This window comes from Trachinotus anak, unplaced genomic scaffold (genome assembly GCF_046630095.1).
Source record: "Trachinotus anak isolate AG129_WGS33_773 ecotype Australia unplaced genomic scaffold, CSIRO_AGI_Tana_v1 ptg000012l, whole genome shotgun sequence".
NCBI lineage: Eukaryota > Metazoa > Chordata > Actinopteri > Carangiformes > Carangidae > Trachinotus > Trachinotus anak.
The window spans coordinates 9022039-9049626 of NW_027273863.1; the positions used below are offsets into that span (position 1 = coordinate 9022039).

The following is a 27588-nucleotide window of genomic DNA, read 5'->3' on the forward strand; positions in this document are numbered from 1 at the left end:
GGCTATCATCTTCACTGATAACACTGCGGAAATTAATAATGTTATGGATTATGTATACAGCCAAAAAAAAAAAAAAAAAATGTGTAAAACACAGATTGCACTGATGATGTAAGCTTGTTGTTGACTTTCCCAGTCTGAATGACTGAGCAAAGGATAGGGGGTGGGGTGTCATTAATCCGTGGCTAGTGGTGACCAGACAGGCAAAAAAGAGGTGTAGTGGGGGATGGGCGAGGACACTCTTGTTGTGACTGGTGCTTGGCTGCGGTACAAACTTCCAGAGGCCGAGGCTTTTTTTCTTTCTTTCCCTTCTCATTGGTCGCTTTCAGTGAGGAAATGTGGCTCCATTTTGCAGAGAAAACGTCAAACGGACCAGGAGTTAAAATTTAATCAACGCTGGAGGACGGCGATCAACTTTAGCAAACCGCGACGTGTTGTTTGGCATTGTTTGGAAAATAGGTTAGTTGTCAATGTAGCATTATATCATAGCGCCACTTGATAGGAATGTGAAATAACGCTGTTGATAAATAGCGATCTGCCGGCTACTACTCTTAGATAAGTCACCCACCCCGCTCTGCCGTGGTCGCTGGAGGATGCGGTGAATAGGTTAGTCGCTATATTGAGCTTTAGAGAGCGGAGCTCTGAAATAACAGTTGTTACAGGCAGCTCTTTTTCGCATGTCGGGTCACCCCACTGTGTCGAATGTCTGAAGCCGTTGCTGGCTTCTTACCGCCTGGCTTTAGCTTTAATATTATAACCTAACGATAGTTCATACATGTGCGAAAACCATCTGTCTTGCAGTCGATTAAATAGATAACATGGTCTGACTTGAGCACAAGAGCTGTGGAAGATACCGGCAATTGAAAGGTTATATTCAAGTAGGTACGAGATTATAGCAACACTGTCATTAGCATAGCATGCTAGTCTTAGCTAGCACGCTAGCTTGTTAGCGGGTTTGGAGCGATAGCCACGGGCTGACGATCTTACTGTTACTCATTAGATTTGCTTTTTCAAAGAAGCTAACTTAACGTACGTGGAGTGTTGTAAAACATATTGCAAATATAAACTGCGAAACTGTATAGACTCAACTACATTCGTTTGGTAGCTAACTGTTGGTGACCTGCTTAAATTTAATGAAATCTTAGACCGCCTTGCCTGAGTGGCATGTGTGGTGACGGGTACAGCCGCCGCCAAGGCAAAACTAATGTTAGCTCGCCCGTTAGCCGGGAAGCTAATGTTGCCTAGCTCATGGCAGTGGTCGTTAAAATCGGTTTTCAAATTGGAAGTTGTCAATTACATAAGTTAGCGATGTAAATAAGAAGACGCGAGTACTACGTGTTTACTTTACAATCACTTAAAATAAGTTCCCAACAAAACCCGCTCCCGTTTCTCCCTGTACATCCCCTTAGTGACCCATGACATGTGGGCAATAGTCAGCTTACTGTTTTATTACAGTAATGAATTAAATTATTACTACATTTAATTGATACAGCGCTGTAACATATTTCAGCCCTTCACTAATAGAAGAGGGGACGTTTTGTTCGGGCTGATTTTTCAGCATTAAAGTGCATTTTGGCTGAAAACTGTGTCAGCTGTGCCACAGATCCAGTGGCTGGCTGCCTCACATCGTGTCGGCGAACGCACGCACTGTAGTTTGTTCAGTCCATTCAGTCGCCACTGTGTGTGGGGGATGGGCAGAGTATTTCCGCTAGTAGCCTGCCATGCTATCCTGCTAATTTTGCTACCGGCAGATTAGCATGGTGACATAACTTGCATGTGTCTGACTTGCACGAAATCAATCTGAGCTGAGAAGGACCTGCAGTCACATAGACTGAAATGGCGACAAAACAAAACCTGAAAGACGCAGCTGAACGTAGCTACATTAGAAAATAAAAAAAAAAAAGTAAAACAACTCAGGCACCTGTGAGCTGTTGGCTGAGTTGATATTGCAGGTGGCAAGCATCTCAAACACGTCTTACTAAATTAAATTGACAATGACATGTCTGTGTTTCGTTTACTTTATTCAATACATAAGCACACTCCCCTTTAGTTACAGTCCTTCAGGGATAGTTGCACCACGCATCGCACAAATATCCACTGGCTGTTTTGGCTTTTTACATTGCTGACCCAGTTTCTCTCATTGTTTGGTGACACGCCCCTTTGTACATAACACTTTTCCCTGGCTGCCTTTTCACCCAGTCTCTGACACACTGCTGCTAAAATGTCCATTCTAATTACGGTAATTTGTCGGAGCAGTGATAGAGGAACACAGTCTTCTGTGAACACTATGGCAGGGTCTGTGTGGTTCTTGTGCTGTCTGCTTCTACACATGCTGAAAGTGTTACTGCAGAATCATTTGGAACATTTGAGGAAGATTGCTAAACTACACAACATGGAGAAGATGGTCTGAGGTGTATAAAGCAAGCCAAGACTGTTGAATGGGATTAATGATTTTAATTTTTTCTTGTTTGCAAAATTATTAATAGGGATACTGCAGTGCATGGTGTAGTAGTACAGAATATTGAAATGTGTTTAAACTTTTTAAGTACAAGTGATTTGACCCTAGAGAAACGGTATAATCTGTATCATTTCTATAATCTAGATGTGATGTCCAGCTGTAATGCGTTGTCTTTCTTTTTCTCTCAAGGACTGAAAGTTCTTGCTGAGGACAACGGCGATATGATGCGCCTCTGAAGACATCTTGCTCACATGGGTACTGTATCTTACTGTTTAATTTCATATCTTTGTTTTTTTTCCATGTACAGAATTAGTTTTGCCTTTTTATGACTGCACACAGTTATTGACACCTGGAAACTCACATTGCAATTGAAAAGTGTGAGTAGTCCTATAGAGAAGGCAATTTAGCTTTCTATTCAACCAGTGGGAGGATGGTGTAGAGGAATGACTCAGACTAAACCGACCATTAGTATTATTCATGTCCGAAAATGGCTTAAAAACATGCAAAATTTTAACCTTAAAATAACCTAGTTGTTTACCTAACCATAACAGTAATCAAGAGCTTTAATCAATTACAACTGTAATTGTAAGTGTAATGAATATCCTGCCTGTCTTGTTTTTTCGACAGTGAGTCAAAGTGGTTGTTGTGGCTTTAAACAAGAGAGAAATTGATAGGCATTCATTGTTGTTCTGAGATCATAAGATTGGTCTGAGTTGTGTTATTAATAAGGTGGCTCTGCTGCTAAATTGCTGTACACTGTCCAAGGTTTTGTGGAGTGTGGCACTGGATCAGTACATTTTGGTTTGCATATTGAGATTATTTTGTATTAGATATTGAAGTATGTTTAAAAAAAATTCTTTAGCACGCCTGGCCAAGTGGCGCTATCCGCGGTACTGAAAGAGGGATTTAGCATAATGTTAGCATGTTAAATTAGTATAGAGCCTGGAGCATTTTGAAGGTTTGACTGTGAACTTTTGAGTTAATAAGCTTTAAAATGTGATACCATAAACTTTAACGATAATGAGATTCTGATAACAATTCGTTCTTTGCTTAGACCCATCGTCTATCTAGCTAGCTGATAATAAGGCTGCCCGATCCTTACTCATCAAACCTACAACGGAATATATTGTAACATGATAAGATTCAGTCAGGTGAGGATGGGTCATTTTCGTGTCCACCTCCTCAGTCTCATTAGTAGCTAGATCACTTCCCCGGAGAAAGAAACACAGCTTGATAGAGCTGATGATCAGTCCTGATGTTCATAAAACATTCAAATATGTCAGCCAGATGAATTGGTTGACCTATTCTTGTAACTGGGCTCTGACCCTTTTCATTGCTCTTGCGTCACTTGCATAATAATGACATTTTGCTGGCACCCTTTGAAAGCAGGTTAGTATCAGATAAGCACAAGTGTTCTATCAACATGATTGTAGAGCACCTTAACCAGACAGAACCTTAAATAAAATAATGGAAAAACACAGTGTGCTCTAGCAGCCTGAGTAAAATAGTGGTGCAGTGGAAAAAGCACTCACTTTAATGATAAAGTCATCTCACTCTTTTGGACCCCACTGTATATAGAAAGTTAGTATGTTCTGTCCAGTGCTGGACGATAATTGTCATTTAGTGTTGGCGTCCCCTTAAATTGAAGCTTCTTCTGTAAGATCTTGTGGTTGTATCAAGCCATTTGCTGACTGTATTAGTAGTGCTTCATTGTGAGGAACATTAGCCATCAGGACTTGTGACCACCTTGTTAGGGTTTGCTGAAGGGCTTCTACTGGATTCAAGGCCTCTTGGTTCAGTTGGTCTTGGATCTCAGCCTCTGGGATGCGGCAGGAGACATGTTGACTTTTTCAGCAGGGCTGGCATGATGGAAACAGTAGAGGCTCTGTCCCTCGTCCAGACCCCTTGTTTATTTCCACAGTCTCGTTTAAACAGTGCGGGTTCTGCATGAATAAATATGGAGACCGGACACAAGAACTGTACAATCTGTTATTGCTGAGGTTTAAAGCCCATCTATTCCAGACATTTTGGTCCATAATACCCCGCCTGCCTTGTGAAGACGGCTGGTAATTATTTCCAGTTGTAGGTTAATGAATGGAAACTGGTGCCCTGCCTAGAGCCAGGAGGCTTCTGCAGCCACCGAACGTAGAGAGGAACGAGACATCACTGTTTATCAAATGGCAGATCATGGTTTGCCTACTTCCCTGTTCTAAAGTTGCAAGATCTAGGTCAAGCAAGGTGATGTCCTTTTTAACCTCTTCCTCTTCTCGGTTTTCATCGTGTGTGCCAGTTTGGAGCTTAGCTCATAGTGTAACACCACCCTCGATGTGTGTGTCAGGTCTCTTTTACATCTGGCTCAGTGCCACCGCATGTCATCTTACTTGTTACTATCCATTTATGTTTCTGTGGGATGTTAATGCATGTGAGCGATGGAGATACTTTGAGGATATAAGTAAAGCTCCTTTCAGCTTATTTCTGTGATGTGTAATACTCTGCAGTGTGTAATACTCTGTGGTTTGCTTTCACAGGCTCCTATCCTGTGCTGACCCAATGGTTTAATCACCAGGACTAAAAATGAGCATAAGCAGTGATGAGGTCAATTTCCTGGTTTACAGATACCTGCAAGAGTCAGGTAAGTGTGACAAAGATTTTTTTAAATGTAAATTACTTGCTGTCAATTGCACTAGTTTCAGTACTTTAAAGTATTTAAAAATCTAATGTTTTACACTGCTGCTCTTGTTACTCCACTAATGAACTCTGACTCTATTCTTCTTTCCAAACGATCGTGCCTCTTCCAGGCTTCTCCCACTCAGCGTTCACCTTTGGCATAGAGAGCCACATCAGCCAGTCCAACATCAATGGAGCCCTGGTGCCCCCTGCTGCCCTCATCTCCATCATCCAGAAAGGCCTGCAGTATGTGGAGGCCGAAGTCAGCATCAATGAGGTCAGGGTCCATCTTTACACCATCAGCTACTAATACGTTTAACCTTACAATAAATTGGCAAGAAGAAGTGCACTGTCAGCTTTATGTTTTGACTCAGGTGTTCCTGTTGGCTTATATGTTGGAGAATAATTTTTCATTATTGTTTTGGTGACGTACAATACTATTCATTATTAAATCTCTGTAAGGAAAGTGTGGTTATATAAAGTTGCATGTTTTCTGCATAGGACGGGACCTTATTTGACGGACGGCCCATTGAGTCACTGTCTCTGATCGATGCTGTGATGCCAGATGTTGTCCAGACCAGACAGCAAGCCTACAGGGACAAGCTGGCCCAGCAGCAGCAGCAGGCGGCGGCAGGCAGCGGCAGCGGCACAGGACCCCAGGGAAGCACGAAGAACGGAGAGGGCGCTGCCAACGGCGAGGAAAACGGATCCCACACCTTAGCCAGTAAGCTAGCTCATGGTGGTTCAGTCTGAGAATCAGCTCTTTTACAAACAGCTTTATTTTCCTGTGTTTGGGTGGGAAAAAAATGGCAGGATTTTTTTTTTCATGATCTTATGCAGGGTGTTATTTTGGGGCTAAAAGCATTGACACTGTAAGATTAAAGAGTATCAGATGCTGTGTAAGCTTTTTATCAGCTCTTTATCAGGTTCACTGTGTATCTTTGTGTGTGTGCATGCTTTTGCCTGTGAGTATGATTTGTTCCCTTTTTCTTATGACAGCTGTGATACAACTCAAGGATTCTGTCTGGTGTAAAATCTCTGTGTCCTACTTAGTATTACTTAAAGCTACTCTGGAGTTTTCCTTGAACCTGCACATGGTTCTGTTCTGTCTGTGTCTTCATGTGTGTACTCACCTTTTCCTAGCATACAGGTGTTTGCCTGTTTTAGGGTAGAAGGACAAATGTAGTCTAGTTGTTTTCCCTCAAACCCTCCTTTTCCCAACATGTTTTAATTACAGTAGCATGCTTGGCCTCAGAATCAAGTGATAGACTGCTGCTGAGGGGTAGATTCAGGTTCTCACAGACTTCAGATGCATTGGCTCGAGAACTTGTATTTTACACTCAGTGTCCACCTTTTGGACAAGATGTGTTGGGTACAAACACTCTTGGCCTTTCATCACCAGCACAGCCTGCCCTTTAATTCCACTGCTGTCAGCTGTTCAGGCCGGTGTTCATTCGGTGCAGCACCGTTTACTTGACACATGTCAAGGAACACTGGCGTTGCCTTTCTGTTTGAATTAACAACATCAGACTATGAAGTACATGTGCTGCTCTGGGACTGGAGGTTCCTAGGAAATGAGATGATGTCAAACGTTGAAATGTTTGCTTGCCTGGTTGTTGATATACATGGAATCCAGAAAGTATTCAGACCCCTTTTTTTTTTCTTTTCTTTTTTTTTTTACATGTTGCAGCCTTATGCTAAAATCCAAAATGTTCCTTTTCCCCCACATCAATCTACTCTTAATACTCCATAATAACAAAGTGAAAACAGAACTGCAAATTTATTAAAAGCTCAGGTGGCTCCCACTTCTCTTGATCATCTTTGATATGTTTCTACATCTTGATTGGAGTCTACCTGTTACCATGAGGTGAAAGGAGCTGTCTGCAGAGCTCACACACAGGATTGTGTCGAGGCACAGATCTGGGGACGGCTGCAAAATATTTGTGCTGCATTGAAGGTTTCCAAGAGCACAGTGACCTCTGTAATTATTAAATAGAAGAAGTTTGGAACAACCAGGAGTCTTTCTAGAGCTGGCTGCCAAACAGAGAACTCAAAGGAGAAGGGCCTTGGTAGGAGAGGTGACCAGGAACCTGATGGTCACTCTGGCTGAGCTCTACAGATCCTGTGTCGAGATGGGGGAAACTTAGAGAAGGAAGTTTATCATTACGCTAAATATAAACCTTTAGTTAAAGGTTTTGTTTGTGCTTCTTTCCCCTTCCTGTAGATCACCACTCAGAGATGATGGAAGTGGATAGGGACGTGGAGATCCCCCAGAGTAAAGCCATGGTCCTGAGGGGCCATGAGTCCGAAGTTTTTATCTGCGCCTGGAACCCAGTGAACGACCTCCTCGCCTCTGGGTCAGTATCAGCATATCATCCCTCTCTCCTTGTGGTTTTCACTGCTCATGCAGTCTCAAGAATAACATGGTTAAAGTGTCATTCTCACCTGGACACTCAGGTCATGTAATGCGTTGTTTTATTCTTATACATTAGTGACATTATTACCAATACAATACAATACATTTTGATACAAGTCCTGTTTGTGGCCCACAGTAGTTGAGTCCTAGTCTCTTATTTGTCAGCTAGTTCATTATTAAAACACATTTTAACATTTGTAAATCGGGTCAAAATGAACCATGTCTTGTTCAGGGATTTGTGATGTATGAGAAGAGTTTTTCCTTTTTTCCAAAGCCCTTTCTCATTTATCACCACTAAAGAAATCTTTGTCGACTAGAGTCATTGTTTGTGAGTCTCCCTCTCCAGATGAATGCAGTCATGCAGAAGAATCTCTGACAATGTTGTGTTGATTAAAGGACAAAGCGTATTTCCAAATATTCCTGTGAAGCTAGAAGTGTGACAGATTTTCCAGTAACAGTCAATGACTAAAGGCTTGACTAAACACCCATGAGGAACAACAAATTAACTGATTAGTTATTACTCAAAGCCCCTATTGATTGCATTTCAATGTGTTCTCATCTAAGTGCACAGCTTTGTTGGTCCTCAGTTCAAACAAATCCTCTCATTGAATCAACTATCTCCTTTGGTGATGTCATGCGTTTGCATCTCCACCCGTTCTTCCCACTGTTTTTGTCAACATTGCCCAGGCGAGATCCCTCAAAAGACGCAAAACATGTGACTGGACAAAATGCACCAGCCGGTCTGATCACGATTCTCTGGACTAAAGATAATCAAATTCTGAACACCCATCCCAGGATAGGCTTTATCTAACAGAAAAATAGCCCTTACCGTGAGCCATAACATTAATGTCCCTCACAGCACATGAACAGATTGCCCGGTCAGTGTGGAGAAGTGATTTCACTTTCACCAAACAAAAACAAGGATTAGAGTGATTTGTCATCTTTCTAAAATCTTTAAACTTTATGTCTAATTAAAGGAACACTTTAGTTTTCATTTATAAAAGTAGCTAACCCATCAGAGGTGAGCATCCATTGGACACATAAACTGTGTGTTCACCATATTCCTGCTCCTAATCATGGGCACACCTCTCAAAATTAAAGGAAAATGGAGAGAAATGCAGTGATTCCAGCACAGTTGTGTAATATAAGAGCAAATATCCACACCAACAAAATCCAAGTTACTGAGTTTTGTGCTTGTAAAATTTCTTTCTCCTTTTTCCTCAACAGATGATGTGAAAAGGTTTAATAGGGTTTTAAAAAGATTTCGGATTTGATACTGGGTTCATGTTCGATAAAATGCCTTAAAACCCCAACCCTACTCGAGCGACGATGGTCAGTTTCATACAATTTTCAATACTGATTTTAAAAGTCAAAGCCAAGTTACGGTGCTTAATGTTAGGTTGTCTCTGTGTGTGTGTGTGTGTGCGCGCGCGTGTGTGCGCATGTGTGTGCGTGCGTGCATGTATTGACTTGGGCAGGTCCGGGGACTCAACAGCTCGGATCTGGAACCTGAGTGAGAACAGCACAGGCGGATCCACCCAGCTGGTTCTGAGGCACTGCATACGGGAAGGGGGCCAGGACGTACCCAGCAACAAAGACGTCACCTCACTAGACTGGAATGTGAGTGTGTGTGTCTATGTGTGTGTGTGTGTGTGTGTCTGTGTGTCTGTGTGTGTGTGTGTCTGTGTGTGTGTGTGTGTGTGTGTGTGTGTGTGTGTGTGTGTGTGTGTGTGTGTGTGTGTGTGTGTGTGTGTGTGTGTGTGTGTGTGTGTGTGTGTGGTGTGTGTGGTTGGACAGTGTGATTGTGTGCGTCTGTTCCACTGAGTGCAGTTTTCAGTAATCTAATCTTGTGCTGTGTGTGTGCATGCCTGTGGCCACTACTTCTGCTAGAGGCATTTCTTCCAACCAGATATATGGGGGCGAGTCACTCCCACAGGGGGAACAGGCCTTTTATGCTGCTCAGCTGCAAACTATTTTTTCCCTGAGTAGTACAAGTCGTTGCACAACAACAAATCACTAATATTTTATCAATCATAAACTGATTATTATTTTATTAGAGGAATTTACCTGAAAGGCACAATTATGAACCAAAATATGCAGTTGAAACTTTTAATGCAACTGACTGCAAACTAATGAGAATAATTTCTTTCTGTTTCAGAGTGAGGGAACGTTGCTGGCAACAGGCTCATATGATGGCTTTGCTAGAATATGGACAAAAGATGGTAAGACTTTCCATTTGTGCTACAAGGATGGGTGGATGGTGAAATGTTTTTGCTCTCCTTCTAAGCTGTGTTGGGTTTTTCTTATGTTTTCAGGTAACTTGGCCAGTACTTTGGGTCAGCATAAAGGTCCCATATTTGCACTCAAGTGGAATAAGAAAGGAAACTTCATCCTCAGTGCTGGTGTAGACAAGGTAAAGCATACCGATTGGTTTTAGCTGTTGTTTTGAACAAGCTGGTTAAATGTTCCCTGAGTTTGTGAGCAGTGCAGCTTTGCCCAAAATGCAAACATTTCTTGAATTACTCATCAGTCAGTGTTTTGAGTTTTGACTCAATTTCACTGCATGCAACTGTGTCATGTCATTCACCACACATCCTCTCCTTCCTGTTCTTCTAGAGGAGGCTTTTGGCTTTGTCCAATGAAATGTCAATTCCAGAGTGGATCCCTCTGGAGCCCTCTGAAATGTTATCATCACCATCTTAAGCCCCCATTCAGACAGGATTAACCTACAGGGGGAGGTGGGGAAGAAAATATTCACAGAGCTCAACTCATCAAACTGGACGATATGTTAACGATCAGGAAATTACAGGATATGGTCTGTGATGGACAAGATATTTTATTGGACAAAGCCTAAAGCCTCCTTTGAAGAAGTGTGGAGAGAGACGTGATGCAGATGTGTGTGGTGAAATTGAGTCAAAAATCAAAATCATAACACATGAACATGAAGCCCTTATGAGTTACACATGAGTTACACTTGTGTCAATCGCAAATAAATGTGCATAAATCCACATAAATCCACTTGAAAATCATATGAAAAATGTTTTAGAAAGTGCCTGAGAATCATCTCATTTTTCATTGGAAAAAAACTGAGATTCTCAGCTCAGAATTAAAATCACTGACCGACGCAGGCAAAGTTAAAATCACTCCACCTTCTTTAGAGAAATAAATCCAGTCCTGTATATTTCCTATAGCAACATTTAACCCATTTGATAGGAGGTTTAAATGAGTGATGGTTTGATGGGTTGGTGTTTTTTCTTTATGCCCACTTCAGCACATGATCATTGTCAAAGATGAATTGTTTTCTAAGAAATAAGAAACTCCTAGGATAGTAAAAGGCTTTTCATGGGTCTTCCTTTTTTGCTTGGTTACTATTTGCTATTGGGGATTAGAGAGTTGGAAAATCTAGCAGGGTTTTGATCAGTTGATGCACATTGGATGGCTGTATTCCGAAATTAAGTTGAGGATTTTAGGTTGCTTTTAGTTCTTAAATGTTCATGTCAATCAAATTACTTGATTAATTATTTTTATAATTCAAGTTTTTAATGAATCAAAAATGTGAAATGTTCCAGCTCCTAAAACAAAAGCTGTCTTTCTGTGCTTTATATTATAAATTGAATGTCTGGATTGCTGGTTGGACAAAACAAGCAATTTGAAGACATCACTTTGGGCTCTGAAAGACTTTTGTGGACTAAATTAGTAAAGAAACAGATCAATAATAATAATAATCAACAATGAAAATGAAAAGTTACAGCCATAGTCACTGTATGATAAATTAAAAGGATCCACAAACATTAGTTATGGAAAGGGAAAGGCACAGCCTATCAATGGCATGCATGTAAACCACACACAGGCCTGTGCAGATATCATGCACTGCCCTCAGTATATAACTGCTTGTCAGGCTCTGTTTACAGTTCACGAACGTGAAGGTCTGACAGGTGAGCCAGATGCATTCCCATCAAATATCAGATGATCTCATCCTGTCGCCAAACCAGACAAACAAGTCTATGGGCATTGTTCAATATTGCCATCTAGTGTACTCAAGTGTAATAACACACACTGTGTGACCCTCAGCATACATATGAATGCCCAAGTGCTGTTGACTTGCAGGTATAAAAAGCCCTGAGGTGTGTGTGGTAGATTATATATATATATATATATATATATATATATATATATATATATGTGTGTGTATAAATAATGAAAATCTCTTCCATCTCACAGACCACAATTATTTGGGACGCACACACAGGAGAGGCAAAGCAACAATTTCCTTTCCACTCGGGTGAGTGACAGGAGTCAGCTGCATTATTCCACATGACTTTTCTTGCAGGAGTTTCTGTTTTTAGACAGATGTTACCTTTTGCTGAACTGCAGTTGGACCGTAATGATAAAAAATTCCTTATTTTCTTATCAAATCTTTCCACACATCGTGACTGATGTCTTTCACCATATTCAGCCCAACTTATATTTGGACAACAGCTCTGAATTGTGACTTGTTCGGTTTGTTGGAGCGTTACAGTAACAGACCAAACCCTCAAATGAATGTGCAAATTGTATGTTATAGTTATTGCTTTTTAAGACTGTGTTATACTTTGAAAATGACTATCTGCACTTAGAGTCAATAGTTAATAGTCAATTCAGATGCAATGTGGCAATAAGGAATCTATATTCAGACCGTCATATTCCTGTTGTCGTCTCATGTCCTGCCTGCATATCTGACCGCTGCAGCAGCCCTAAGCTCTGTCTCTGCCTCCCAACAGCACCTGCTCTGGACGTAGACTGGCAGAGCAACAACACATTTGCCTCCTGCAGCACAGACATGTGCATCCATGTGTGTAAGCTGGGTCAGGACAGACCTGTCAAGACCTTCCAGGGACACACGGTGAGACATGGATCTTGTGTGTGTTTTCTCACAGGAAGGGAAATGAGAAGCCATCCACAAACCAAACATACCACTGTTAGATGATATCAAGGCTGTTAGGGGGGAGATTGTTAAAAATTCCCACTCACTGTGACAAACTGAAAAACTTAGGATATATCAGGATGCATTTGGATACTGTATGTTGGTGCATGAGTATCTACAGTAAATGTATTCTGTTTCTAAATCGTCTGCTGTGTACATCAGTGTCTTTTGCTCTTTTCTGTTTATTTCTAACCCTCATCTTTCTCGATGTAGAATGAGGTGAACGCCATCAAGTGGGATCCCACTGGCAGCTTGCTGGCCTCCTGCTCCGACGACATGACACTCAAGGTCAGTCCAGACAACAAACAAATGTAGTGAATGTCACGTAATGGCCAAAAAAGCCCAAAAATTAAAGAAAAAAATAATCAAAGAAAGTGTTGAACATTATGTTATCAGCCAGCTAACAGCTGCTTTATTTGATTATCATATCCTTCCTTTCTGGCACAGATCTGGAGTATGAAACAGGACTCGTGTGTCCATGACCTTCAGGCCCACAGCAAAGAAATCTACACCATCAAGTGGAGCCCCACAGGACCCGGGACCAACAACCCCAGCGCCAACCTCATGTTGGCCAGGTAAGAGAACAAAGCAGCACCTGAACACCAGCGTCACGTACAGAAGATTTCATCTGCTTCTTGTGTCATTTGACTTAATTTACAGATGCAAGGTGACACAAACCGTGTGTTTGAAATCCTACAATCTTAAATTGGGAAAATAAAAGATAGCAGTTTCTTTGATATAGTTTCTCATAATAATGAGGAGACACGAGGAGACATAAGGACACTGGATAGTTGATAAATTCAGGTGGGGACTACTCTGGTGTATTGCTGATACTTGCTCTGTTTTTGAACTTTGCTGTAGCAAATGCTTGTTCAAGAGCTTGTATAAGTTTTCTGTCCTTTGATCAGATTTTGGTCACAGTCTCATTCTTTGAATGAACCTCATCAAGGAAATATCTGACAGCGACCTCAGGGTTGCAACCCATAATATGCAGGCTTGACTTGCTGTAATAAGTTTGGCCTGGGCTGGATATGAAGATCTGAAGAGACAGTTCTGGTGCCTGAGTTGTGTTTTAACTCTAGGCTATAGCCCTATAGTGTGTGAGTGAGTCACCACACAGCTGCCTTAAATGATTTTCAGATGAACCTGATGCCGCAGTGGCTCAGCTGATGCTGTGGAAATGACAGGGTCAAACAGGCCAGAGTGGGTGTCCCACCTCAGCAGTCTAAAGTCCTGAAGCGCCTGTGAGGACCTGGCAGTGCCATCCACAGTGTATCATTCAGTGTGTCATTTTGTGCTTCCATGAAATGCACCTTCTGAAATCACAGTATCTCTACCTTGATGTATTATTTTGAATTGCTTATATGGTTTTTGTATCTGAATTAATTTATACAAAACGTGATGATATTTTTCCAGGTGAACATAGACAAGCTTGTTTCCGTTCATTAGTAGCTGTCAAGTCCAGCTGACACTCCGTATTGTACAGCTGTTGTCCATGGCACTTGATTATTGTGCTCCTTGACTCTTTGACACTGAGCTCACTCTGCTTCCCTCCCTCCAGCGCATCATTTGACTCAACAGTGCGTCTGTGGGATGTAGAGCGTGGGGTGTGTATCCACACACTGACCCGCCACCAGGAGCCCGTCTACAGCGTGGCCTTCAGCCCCGATGGCAGACACCTCGCCAGTGGCTCCTTCGATAAGTGTGTCCACATCTGGAACACTCAGGTCTGGAATGATAACAGATAACCACATATACACTGAAAAATATTGTGTTAAAGCTACACAATTATATGGCAAAGAAGTTGCTCACCATTTTTACTATGTGTGTTCTTGTTTTTTCAGACGGGTGCTTTAGTCCACAGCTACCGGGGGACAGGAGGGATCTTCGAGGTGTGCTGGAACGCCACAGGAGACAAAGTAGGAGCCAGCGCGTCAGATGGATCGGTGAGTTCTGCTTTCACACCAGCCTACTGACCTAGGTTTATGGGTCAACCCCGCTAAAAGCCATAAAATATGGTGATGAGGGTTGACACTGAGGTCAGACCTGCATCTGCTCCAGATATAAGTTCAGTACGTGACCTATAAAAAGGTGCTTCCTTGTTTCAGTCATCATGTGGCTAAATGTGTGTTAGGGTGGTGGAGACCAGATCGGCCGACCAGAATCTGAACATAGCTGTGATGACTGTGGGAACTTAAACTGAGCAGACCGTCTGAAACGTAGCATGAAAAATGGAATCAAACTGGAACAGCTGATGTTGCAGTGCCATTAGTTAACACTGGATAGACCCACTGGTGCCTGAAATATTACTCACTGCTCAGTAAACGAACCTTATGTAAGTTGTCAATAGCAAACCAACAGCCTGTGGAAAACACCATTAAAAGTTTTTAGAAAAAATTCAAATCCCTTATTTTATCACAGTCCCACTCTGAAATTAAGTATTAATATTAATTCATATTAATGTTAATGAACAAATGCACTAATTTATTCAGTGGCTATCATTTCTACATGTTATTGCTTCACAACGACTAAGCATATGGAGCTCTATGAAAGGTTTCCAAGTCGCTGCAAACCAAACTTCCGAGGAACGCTCCATAAAACCTTTGACGTGGAACAGTTTTGCAGCACTAACCTGTGGAGTGACTTTCCAGCCAAACACAGTAGCCAGGCAAGAAGCGCTGTGATTAGGGAGGTGACTGCAACACTCCAACAGTCAGGCATTTCTGGTTGAGTAGCTGCACACAAGTCTCTGCACAGTTAAAGGGATATTACAGTTGTGTGGTTATTAACCGAGTAACCAAGTGAGAGAAATGCTACGTTTTGGCACGAATGCTAAGTACTGAGAGACTGGTCAGAGTAATGTACAGAGATCCTTGAAGAAAATCAGCTTCAGAGTCCACACTGCAACACTACAGCAGATAGACAAGACACACTGAGGTGGTTTGGGAACCAGTATCTGAATGTCATTAAGTTCCGGGCCAATATCTGGTCTTGAGCCCTGTTGGAAATCTGCTCAGAGACCTGGAAATCTCAGTTCATTGATGCCTTTCAGCCAAACTGACAGAGCTTGAGAGGATTTAATATGAAGAATGAATGAAACAGTGGACTTCACTCCACACTGAAATCCCTGCCGCTGGAGCCTCTGCAAAGTACTGGATAAAGGCTCTGAATATGAATCATGGCCTTGCCCAATTTCTACACATATGGATAAAACAAAGAAGTTTCTCAAATTTAAAACACACACAATTTTTGCCCCTAAACATATCACAGCATAAAGGATGATCCTCCAGTCTTTTATGATTGGTTTGTCTGTATTTCAGGATACATTTTCCATCAGGTGGCTGCAGTGTTTGTTTGCTTGATTCAGCACTTTTCTGGCATTCACACTAGCTATATTAAGAATGAATTTGAATCTGAATTTACATGTAACCCAAACTTATGTAACTTTCATTCCAAAGGAAACAGAGACAAACCGTTTTGTCTAAAAGGGAAATCTCAAGTTACAGATGAGAAATGAAACCACTTCCCTGTCTGTGTCAGTTAGAGCCCTGATGTGGCACTAACAGATTCTTGTGGCAGAGACAGTAGTGTTGTGTCTTAACTGTCTGCCAATACCTGTTTGTCCAGGTTTGTGTATTAGACCTGAGGAAATGACGCTCGTCTGCGGGAGCCATGGACCGACTACGAATGTGTACATAGCCAAAATGACTGACTGTCCCTGCCTGTCCGCCACACTGCTGTAGTCCCATCAGATGCCATGGCCCGCCATTACAGCCAAACAGAGCCTCCCACCTCACCCTCCTCACGTACACACAAGGACCACACCTTCGCTACATACTTATGCACATGCGTCTGACAGGTCTGTATGGACACTTGAGTTGCTCTCACAGACCTGCAGGAAGAAACCTGCAGGTTGTACACTCAGTATAACCGTGTTGGATCCATCACACACAAACCAAAACACCAGGATTCTTCTTGCTTTCCTCTTTTTATCCTTTGTACCAGATTTATAAAGATTTTTGTTCTCTGTTGGTGTGTGCATATTGCATATGTCAGCATTTGGTGTCCTGTGGACATTGTTGTTTTGAATTTGGATTTTACTGATCTCTGTAGGTTTTATATTACATGTGGGTTGGGAGAGAAGGGAGGGGGAGGGTTGAGAGTTGATTGTCTTTTACAATGGGTGTTCAAAGCTGTTCATTGGGAGATCCATTCATCTTTTTCATGGCACTCTTCAAGGTTCAACAATGCAGATGTATAGCTCAGAAGATGAAGTGGTTTATAATTTTGTCAACTATTTTTATCCAATAGATTTGTTCCATTTTTGCCATTTTTTAACAAAGTCTAAAGCAGTTAATCAAAGGGTGAACTGTCCTTTGTTTTTGCAACTATTATCCTCAGAAATGGTTTTCAGGTTTTCACAGTTCATCAGGTTAATATAGAGCTCTAAGGAATTCAAAACCTCTAGGCTGAGAGATAATCTTTGTAGCTGTAAAACACCATGTCAATCTCATGTTCTAACAGTGTGTTGGGCAGAAAGACAGTTCATGTGCAGTCAGCTTGAGGTTCCCTGTCATTGAAACTGAGCTCGTCCTGGACCTGCTTACAAATAGATGGCCGTGCTTTTGTGTCAGTAGTGAGGTATCGTGGCACAGCAATAGCTTATTTTCTGGCGTCAATGCAGCTTCTGGGATCTGTGGGGAAAGAGAGAGAGAGAAAGCGAGAGAGAGATACGGGAAAACAAGCCCATAACCGCTTGAATCCATCTGATGTAAACAATTAATAGTCATAATTGTGCTTGTTTCCTCAGTTAATAATTTGTTGCTATCCAATGCTGAATGATAATCAGACTGAGTTGGTCTAATTGTGTCCCATTTCCCCTGCTTGGTAATTAAACACCAACATCATGTGGAGTATCGCTCCCTCTGCAGGCACAGCGTCTTGGATCACACCTTCGTGAACAGGACTCAGCATTCGCTCACATCACGACTGAAACCGTGAATTGACAACCCTGGATTTCACATCAGTTTGTCCTGTTGAGTGCAGCCGCGAGTCAGCTTAAAACTTTCACTCTTAACGTGTGCAGCTTTCGTGTCCACTGTTGACCCAAGTACACACTACAGTCTTTGCTTTGGTTTGCTGTTGTCAGGCAGTTGTTGCTCAGCATTAACACACATATACACACACACACACACACACACACACACACACACACACACTCTCTGGAGACGGGCTGTGTTCAGGCCTATGCACGGATAGACGGCGCTTTTGTTTGTAGTGGTCAGATTTGCTGTTTTGAGGCAAGTCTGTGCTTGTTGTTTAAGAGCAGACTCGCAGCATATGACTTCATGTAACATGGTATCTGCATATAATATATATATATAAATATATATCTGTGCTATCACAGGGGATTCTTTTGTATGCCACTCGTGTGCTAAGGGTGGATTTTAAAGTAACTTTTTGAAGACGCTTGAAATACAGTACGTGATGTTGCTGAGTATCACCAGGGGTCGTGACCATGAGGAATGGTTTTTATAAAATACCATTAAACAGTCATAGAAAATGAAAACAGAGCAGCCCTTTGAAGGGTTTTTTTTTCCCTCTGCACTTTAGGCTAAAAATGGAGAAACAGGGAGGTGTGTTTATTCAAGCCATCATAGACACATCTAATGTTTAAAATGCTCTTAAAGATGAATCAGAATCGATGCGGAGAGTGTGCAGTGTTCAAGTGGGGAAACGAGGGGGAATAGTGTCTCGTCTGACTCCTCGGGGTGAGACGAACCAAGCCAACTTCATCTCGTAGCCATAACTAACATCTAACGGCTTGTTTTACACACACACACACACACACACACATCGTCAGAGGTTTCAGAGATTTTGTTCAGAATGTTACTTGTTTAAAAAAAAAAAATGTTTTTGTACTGAAGCTAAAGACTTTTTTGAAGTTTGCTTTAATGCAGTCAGCAGTGATCGGACTGTACCACAAAGACACTATTTCAAATGATGTCTATGACAGTGGAATGGTATTTTATAATGGTTTGTTTTTAGACGATAAGCTTTTTACACTGCATTCAAGTGTGTTTGCTATTTTTTGTTCCTACCGAAAGTACTAATGTTGATTCTATCTTTGCTATGTTGGAGAGCCCTTGAAGGTTTTGTACTTCTCAAAACTTTTGTAATTCTGATTTATTTGTAGCTATGTACTCAAAATGAACAAAAATATAAAATTTGGATTGAATTGTTGATGTATTATAACACAGAACATGTAAATACCAATTTGCAGATTTTTTTTTTTTTTTGTGTTGTCTTTGCCCTCACCTACGTTGTACTCTCTTTCTCTCTCACTCACATGGTTGCTGGTCTGCAGCCTCCTGATCTGACTGTTGTAATATCACTCAGATCTCAAGGTCTAGAATAAAATCTATTTTGATAATATCACCGTGTTTGTTCTTAATCTTCACACTGCCACACTCACTTTTCCTTCACTAAAGGAGTTCTTGAATAAATGTTCTTACATAATGGAACCCTACACCAGTATATAAAGTCATGTATACAAACCAAAATCCACTGTAGCCATGCTGTCAATGTGGCTCCAGTTGGTTGATACACAACCATGGTCTAGATTTAAATATCTGAAGAGGAAGAATAAGACTGACTTTGATCCCAGACTTTTCCTTTAGCTCCACTGTCAGCTTCACACTTTTGGTTTTTAGTGACATGTTTCATCAAATGACGGATGGTTTTTCACTAAATGTACATTAATGGCTCCTTCAAGATGATTTTAGTAACTTTGATCTCACTCTGTTAAGCGGGGTTCCTACACAGTATTGAAAAGTATGACATTTGATTTTTAGTAATTTCCTGTCCTGGATAAGTATGGAATAAAGAAAAAAAGACAGTAGGGAAAAACATTTGTATTTCCAGACTATTGCTCCTTCTCCATTGTCTAAAATATAAAAATCAGAATTTCTAAAAATAAATTGAACATACGAGTGGTGTTTCTCACAGCATTTGGAGCAGGCAGCCAAAAGATTTACCTCTGTGAGAGAGTGCACTGACCAGAGTGAGCTTGACGTTGACGAAGGCGAGGTGAGAAGGAAACGCAGAGCAAAGTCGGTGGACTTAAAATATCTTTTCTTGTTACCTGGTGAAATGCACATGAACATCCCCTCTGTTACTGTAGAGGTTGAACACAGTTATTTAAATCTACATGACAAAGACTCAGTAATGTTGCACTTTCAGTGTTGCAGCTTGAATAAAATGATGTGCGCTGAACTTGTGTGGCTTTGGTTTGGTTTGTCTGAACTACAGAACCTAACTACAATCCTTTGGCAAGTATTTGGCAACATACAGTGTGTTCAGGCCCCTTCACTTTTTTTTGGATTAATACCCCATAATGACAAAGCAAAAACAGAATTTTATAATTTTTAAATTGAAATGTGTAGGAACCCTCATCAAGTCAAATTTGTAATTTATTCAACACTCTTGTTGCAGGCAAAATACCTGAAAAACTAATGACATTTCCACCAGCCCCAGATATACTTTATCTTCAGTGCTAATTGGCAAACATTAGTAAAACAAAGCACATTTTATTTATGTAGCGCCTATCATCCCAGGGGTGTACAGCAGAGGGTGTGTTTAGAACAGACGGAAGCATTTTCTCCCTTTCACCTTGAGTTCATTCAATAAACCCAGAGCTCCTCTTGTCCTGTCCTGCCCAATTAGAAGAACCAATCTGAAGAACGAATGAGGTTTCAGTTATATATCACAGTGCTTAATGGAGCGTATTTGCATCTATGTCAAGTCTACATCAAGATAAGATCAAAATCATGGTTGGACACTCGTTTATAACCCAAGGCCTGTCTTTACAAATGTTATCTGTTTTATTATCAATCGGTCATCAATGTACGCACAGATACAGTGAGTCTCTGTCCTCACATTCAAATGTTACGCATCATGGATCATCCTCTGCTATTCACTGTCCATGTTTATCCTTTCTCAATCTTGCATTCCTATCATACTTATTAGATCTTAATAACTGAGATCGTAATTGGAGATTATGAATATGTCTGAGGAAGGATACTCACCATACACCTGAAAAAAATGTACAGGAACACCTGTACACCTGCTTCTTCATGCAGTTATCCAATCGTGTGGCATCCACACGACTGCATCCAATCAGGCAAATGTAAGTCAGGAGTTTCAGCTAAAGCTCACATCAGACATGGGAATGGAGAAAATGTCATCTCTGTGACTTTGGCTGCAGTGCTACGCCCTGAATGTATGAAGGCTGAGGTAAGCTGATGTACACAGCCAACACATCGTCCTGAGCTGTTGACCAGAGGGAGCTGGTGAAGACAAAGATGAATGACAGTGCTTAAGTGAACGCGATCACTCGAGAGTTGCCCGCGGCAAATGTGAAGATGGAGCTCATAAAAAGTGAGACAAACAGATGGAAGTCTGAGAAGCAAAACCATAGATGGATGGCCCAACTTGAAGCAAGACTATTCACCTGACATCGCAGAGCACTAGAACTGCACAGTGGTAAAGACATCATTTAAAATGGTCAACCCGAAGAGTCTGTGACAAGACATGCTCAAAAAGATCCATGGAGGACATCTTGGGATTGAAGAATGCAAGAAAAGAGCATGTAAGCTGATGTACCGGTCATGGATCAATAAAGACGTGACAAATGAGCCACTAAAGCCAAACTCAGTGTCAGACAGACCATATCAGAAGGTAGGCACTGACCTGACCTGACCCCTTTGTTTCTGAAGGCAAAGACTACACAGTGGTTACAGACTACTCTCCAGACATGGTGTGCCAGGCAAGGTCCCCTCAGACAACCAACTGTAATTTTCCAACACAGGTTTCCAACAGTTTGCAGAAGAATTCAACTAAATGAAGTCCCCACTACCTGCATTAAACCATTAGTTCAGTGGGAAGGTCAGTCCAGACAGTGAAGAGGCTGATGCACAAAGGGCAGTGGAACAGACTTCTACCAGAGCCTGCTTGTGTAGAGCACAGCGATGTCACCTGAGATCAGACCTGCCGTCCAGGAGAACCTGCCGAGAACAAAGGAGGGGGAGAAGGTGAAGTAGTCCAAAGAAATTCAAAAAGCAAAGCAGAGTTATATTATGACAGAGGAAGGCTACCTGAATTTCAAAGTAATGACCAGGTGAGGTTCAAAGACCAAAGACGGTGAGGGACCCAGCTGGAAAGAAATGAGGATGGTTTTATTTACCCAAATGATAAAAAAAAAAAATTAACTTACAAAAACAAGCAAAAAATATTCTAGGCCCATTACAGAGGTCAATTTAATGGAACTAAACTCAGGCAAAGTAACATGACAAACCAACTGATCTAACAGAGCTCAAGTGACCTAACAGACTCCTGCTTCCTGAGGCCCATCCGGTGTCCAATCCTGGCCAGAGGACCCGTGCAGCAAAAGAGGAAACCCCCCCCCAGCACTGACAAAACAGAAAAAAGAATCAGAACAACTTAAGATACATTTATATACATGAACATAAATGTTGAATATACAAAAATGACTTAAATCTGTGTGCTACAAATAGAACTAATGTATTTCCAACAAATATTAAACACACCATAGGTATGTTGTATGAAATAAATACCTATGTGTCATCCTCTATGTGTTTGCAACAAGGAACTATTCAGTGTGGCAAGGTGCTCTTATGATAATAAGCTAACCTAAGATGGTAAACATGAACTTTACCTGCTAACCATCGTATGTTCGCAAGCATGTTAGCATAGCCATTGTGAGCATGTTAGCATGCTGATGTTAGCAACTGTGGAAACCACCACATTTTCTGCTGGTCCACAGCGGAAACTGCGGAGGAAGTTCATCAGGTTAAAGATGCTTTTAGCCATTCGAATGTCACTTCAATTACAAAGCACTTAGAAGGGAAATGATACAAGAGTTCATGCTCTGTTTCCTTCTCTTTTCCTCGTGTTTCTCACTTAGCCTTTGCAGTTACTGCTGCTGTTGTTAGCTGCCAAGAGAGAGAATAACTAACTAGATGTTGCACAGTGAACCTTGGTGTCAGGCTGCGGTTGCACGATCTAGTTCTGCATGTCTGGGTTCAAGTGTGCAATGTGCACTCACTTCCCTGTTAGTATTGTCTACAAAATATATATCACACAAGATTTAGCAGATTAGTTTGTTTGTTCTTGTTTCAGCTCTTCATTGAAGCTCGATCATGCATTTAAGATAAATATGTCCCCTACACTAAACCTGATTTAGTTTCTTTGGAAACTGAGATCTTCATCTGAATCTAAGATATAGTTCTGAGGATTTGAGTAATATTTGACCACTTTTTGTAATAACTACTCAACCCCTGGACTGCTACTTGTTGAGAGTTTAAATACATGATAAAAAATAATCTTTGAATCTTATATTAAAACATTTCAGAAATACCCAGCAGAAAGATCTATCAACAAGAGGCTCGTCAAGGCGACATCTGTCTTGGCCTTAAAGGTTTACAAAATTTCCACAAGTACCTAATTTGAGGTGCTCTCATTAGTATTGTGTCTTCTACAGCCAAAGTAATGTGATATTATAAATGATATTATATTTCACTTTATATATTTTCTCTGTAAGGATAGTTAGATAAGGGACATTTCATAATTTTGTTAGTTGATATTCATATGTAAATTTTAATTGATCCTTCTGCCATTTTACTTAAAATTACTTTACTTACATATGATGTCCATTCAACGTAAAACATGACGAGTGCTTTCAGTTTGTTTAGGTGTCAATGCAGATTCAATACTGAATAGGCCAACTTCACCGTTGACTCACATTTTGCTATACCACAACAAGAAATTTCACAAATACCAAGACACGTTGTCTGTCCTCATGCTTTGGTATGTGGGGCCCAACATTTTATTTTTTGATATTGATATTGTAGTTGCACTAAACCAATGGTTATTGCATTGTTTAAAATGCCTGGCAAGACTGTAAGAACAACAAAAAATGTAGGCCATCATTCACAAAGATACTAGTTTTTACAACAACAATCCCTGAGCCTATAAATTCTAAATTTTTCCAGGGAGAATTCATATTCCTGCTCACGAAGAAAATCTCAGTTTAACCAGATTTATTCCTGGGGTGTCACTGGTTTATCTGTTTTTTTCCTGGCAGCTAGTCATGTCAGTGTCATGTGGGAGTTACTGTAATTACCCGTTTCATGAGTGTGAGTGGACTCAGAGTTTTGTGAAAGTTCTGAATCATAAGAGTTGCTTAAGAATGGGCACCACACCCTCGAGCTGTTTCCGCACATCAGCAGACTGTCAAGCTCCGTGACGAAAATCTGACCTGCAGCGAATGTTAATCAATGCTAGGATCAAAATAACAGGACAGCAGAAACTTCAACTGTAAACATGTGGACAGACAGAAAGCAAAGCATTTGCATGAATGTGACTGTCGGACTGTTTGTGTTTATTCATGCCAACATGCGTGAACAGGCGTTATCTGTACAGCTAGCGATGAGCACATGGACCATGTCTGTGAGATTGTGTTTGTGTGGTTTTTTTTTTTTCCTCATTCACTGGGCGAATTCGTGTTAAATCACATTGCACTGATTTTGTGTGTGATTGTACTGCCTCTAAAATTTGCTTCCTGAACACAGTCAGGGTCATGCTGAGGTTTCCTAACTACTAATTTAATATTAAAAGATAGATTGGGATTTTTCCTAGTCTATCTTAATATAATACTCACCAGTCCATATATGTCATTAACTTGTCCCTTCCACACTGGCTGTGCTCCTTAGTTCAAGGAGGCACAAACAGGAAATTTCATACATTAAACGTGGCAACTTTCAAAAATGACCAGTTGATTTTGACTCGTTATCTACAGTCTAACTTTATAATGCATTTCCAAGGCAGAGAGAGGACTGCGGAGTCTCTCTCCCACCTCGTACAGTACATTGGAGTTGCACAGGAAATTCAAATATTCTACAGAGCAAGTCTGAGGCTCATATCATTCATGCAAACAACAGCGTTGCTGAAAGCAAGTTCTGCTTTTGTAACAAAGAAACATTTGAGTAGTCAGGGTTCTGCGTGTCAAAGTGGGCATGTCTGCCTACGCATACCTCTTTTTTTTACACTTTCTCAGAAAAAAATCCCATGATACATTAGTCATGCGCGTATGTGTGTAATGGGACCCAACTGTCTTGCACTGTACTCTTCGACATCCGTGACCTCCTGGCAATCTTTTTTTTTTCTAATCAGGTCATCCATTTTTAAACATCCATCTCCTGTCGGTTGCTACACTCTCAGGTGAACCTCTGAGCAGCTGCTTTATGAATGAGGTTCGACAGTTTGGAGGCTGCTTGTCTGTTTTAGTCAGCACTCAACAGAAAATAAGTGGAGCTGTATACACTTTCTGATGCAAGCCGCTTATCTCAGTCATTTTGTATGGGGACATTGTAAGTTGCTGTAAGAATAATAAAATACAACATTTAATAGGCCTATAAAAACATGATGAGTCTACTGCTATGCTAGCTGCTGAGGCTGTCCTCATGAGCTACATGTAAATGTTACCGAGCAAAAATTCTCACAGTGACAATGCTAATATGTTGATATTTAGCAGGTATAACGTTCATCATTTCCACCACGTTAGTTTAGCGTGTTTAGCATGCTAATGTTTGGTAATTAGCAGTAAAAACAACGCACAACTGAGGCTGATGGGAATGTCATTAGTTTTAGAGTTATTTGGTCATAAAAAAGTAACAATGATTAAACAGGAATTTTGACCTGATGATGCCTCTGCATTAAAAATGAAGGGATCATCAAAGTTCTCACAGTTCATCCTGTGGGGGAATATGAATGTCTGTACCAAACTTCATGGCCTATCTATTGTTTTCTATGTGAGCTAATTACTTAATAATTTCATGGTTCTTTCCTAAAAATAAATACATGAACCTTCTCTCTCATTGTTTCCTCCAGCAGAAATTATAAAGGAAATTACAGGACTGATAGATGCTTCACCTATGCTGTGAACCATGTACAGTAATGAACAAACATTTCTTTAGACTGGTTGTTCACAGTAAGCTGCTCACTCAGCACTGTATACAGATGGGGACAAATGAAAGGAGAAACATGAAAAATGAGTGGAGAAACAGGATGACGATGCCCCCCTCCACAGGGCACGAGGGGCTCTAAGTGGTTTGATGAGCATAAGAAATTATGGGAGTCATAGGTGTTGTCCTTCACAGTCACCAGATCTTAATACTTTCTATCTTTTGAAAGAATGGTATAAATCCAGAGACTTGAAGAATCAATGAAAAGGAGCTCAGAAGCTGTTCTGGGTGGTGGCAGAACACCTTACTAATACCCTTTTAACACCAAAATTAGTGGGTATAAGCAGGTTTTATAAAAGCACGTAAACCCACTTAAAAAGGCGATTGACTCCTTTTTACACTGATAGCCAGCTTTGCCGGAGAGGACACCACATGTCACTGCATGCAGGTACAGAGCACACAGACGCAGACGCAGGGGAGAAAGAGTGAGCTGCTCGCTCTCCTGCAAACTGGTAAAATGGATCTTCTTAGCGTCTTATCCCAGGGTTGGTGCTCCTAGTGTCGGAGCCTTCGTGTGAAACACTTCGATTTAAAACTTATTTCGGGGCTACTGTTCAGTCTTTCATCCCTGAGTGCAGGGTAGCCGTGGAGGGTTTGGTTCAGCAGCATCGTGCTGGGCAGGTGACAGGTCTGACAGTACGGCAGGAAAACCTGGGTATTGTGTTTACATCAAGGCCAGTCAGACTTGGAGCTGATAAATACTGCGGGTATGAATGCCAATTGTACCCTTTTCCATTGCCAAGAAAAGCCTGATGTTAGCAAGTCTTAGTGGGTTTTTGACCAGTGGAAAAGGGGTTTTAGACTCTTCATGTTGGTTTTTTCTTCACCACCTGTCTGTGTTTTCTGACGACTGACATAAAGGATGTATTGTATAAACATTATCCCACAGCTTCAAGGATGTTCCTACAGAAACCACTACATTCAAATGAGTGAAACAGTGGAAGCTTTGTATATCTTTGCTTCCGCAACAAAGCCATGTCAAAGATATGCAAATGTTGACATCAAACCAAAAATCTTGAACTCAAAAAGATCCGGTCAAAAAGATAAACAGGAGAAAGAAACCACTGGTGCATTGAGGGGGTTACTTACAGCATGACATGCATCATTTTCTAGATCATTTGATAAAAATAAAAGTTCTGGTCAGACGAAGATTGAGTCAGATATTCTTGTGTCATTTCAACCTTTTGTCACTCAGACAGAGCATCAACATGAGGCTCAGAGGGCAGGCCTTCCTCTTATTATTTCCTCCTCCCTCTCTCTCTCTCTCTGCTGCCACACTGTAAATTACAACATGTTTGCTTTCTTCAAACAACAAAAGCTTCTGGATTTCTTTTTATGGGATATATGTACAGTACAAATGAAATATAAACATATATGTAAGGATTATATATATGAAACCTATTGATATATATGTCTAGTCATGACAAATATGTACGTTTATGTGTGTTTCCTTATATTTCAGACGTGTGTAAATATATAACCACCCCAAAGCCTCTTAATATATGCTCGCAACATGTTATACCTTATAAAAGTTCATCATAGATATTTTTAATATATGTACATAAAAATGTCATTATTGGCATTTCAGTGGTTGGCGCTCTCACTTCACAGGGAGAAGGTTCTGGGTCTGAACCCCCGGCCTGGGGCCTTTCCGTGTGGAGTTTGCATATTCTCCCTGTGTCTGTGCACGTTCCCTCTGGCTACCCTGGCTTCCTCCCACGGTCCAAAGACATGCACATGAGTGTGAAAGTGAGTGTGTGTGGTTGTGTATGTATATATGTCAGCCCTGTGATAGACTGGGTGTACCCTGCCCCTGCCAAATGTCCTTTGGGATTGGCTCCAGCCCCCTCGCGACCCAGCAGTGTAAGCAGTGTAGAAAATGGATGGACGGATATAAGATATATACTTATATCTTTATAACTAACTTGTTTTGATACATTTGCATATTTGAATTAAATATATCATTTTAAGATATATGCTTGCA

General features: G+C 41.1%; 1 protein-coding gene across 4 annotated transcripts; it reads left to right on the forward strand.

Moving 5' to 3' along the window:
• Positions 1-255: 255 nt before the first annotated feature.
• On the forward strand, positions 256-18936 carry tbl1xr1b (TBL1X/Y related 1b). Of its 4 annotated transcripts, none has more exons than XM_071491783.1 (16): positions 256-456; positions 2645-2710; positions 4984-5087; positions 5254-5399; positions 5624-5846; positions 7347-7479; positions 9017-9158; positions 9697-9760; positions 9854-9951; positions 11760-11820; positions 12299-12420; positions 12715-12789; positions 12949-13076; positions 14063-14228; positions 14346-14447; positions 16129-18936. In XM_071491783.1, exons 3-16 carry the CDS (start codon positions 5030-5032, stop codon positions 16153-16155), a joined length of 1545 nt encoding a protein of 514 aa, XP_071347884.1. In that variant the 5' UTR covers positions 256-456; positions 2645-2710; positions 4984-5029; the 3' UTR covers positions 16156-18936. The 4 variants fall into 4 exon arrangements, with proteins under 4 accessions (XP_071347884.1, XP_071347886.1, XP_071347885.1 ...); XM_071491785.1 differs by lacking the exon at positions 256-456 and adding an exon at positions 585-603; XM_071491784.1 differs by lacking the exon at positions 256-456 and adding an exon at positions 681-879.
• The last annotated feature ends 8652 nt before the right edge of the window (positions 18937-27588 follow it).

Bases quoted from the DNA above. Each gene is read 5' to 3' on its own strand.
- tbl1xr1b (XM_071491783.1), top strand. From the start codon at position 5,030: ATGAGCATAAGCAGTGATGAGGTCAATTTCCTGGTTTACAGATACCTG. The intron at 9,159-9,696 runs GTGAGTGTGTGT...TTTCTGTTTCAG, and splicing joins TCACCTCACTAGACTGGAAT to AGTGAGGGAACGTTGCTGGC. The intron at 13,077-14,062 runs GTAAGAGAACAA...CCCTCCCTCCAG, and splicing joins GCCAACCTCATGTTGGCCAG to CGCATCATTTGACTCAACAG.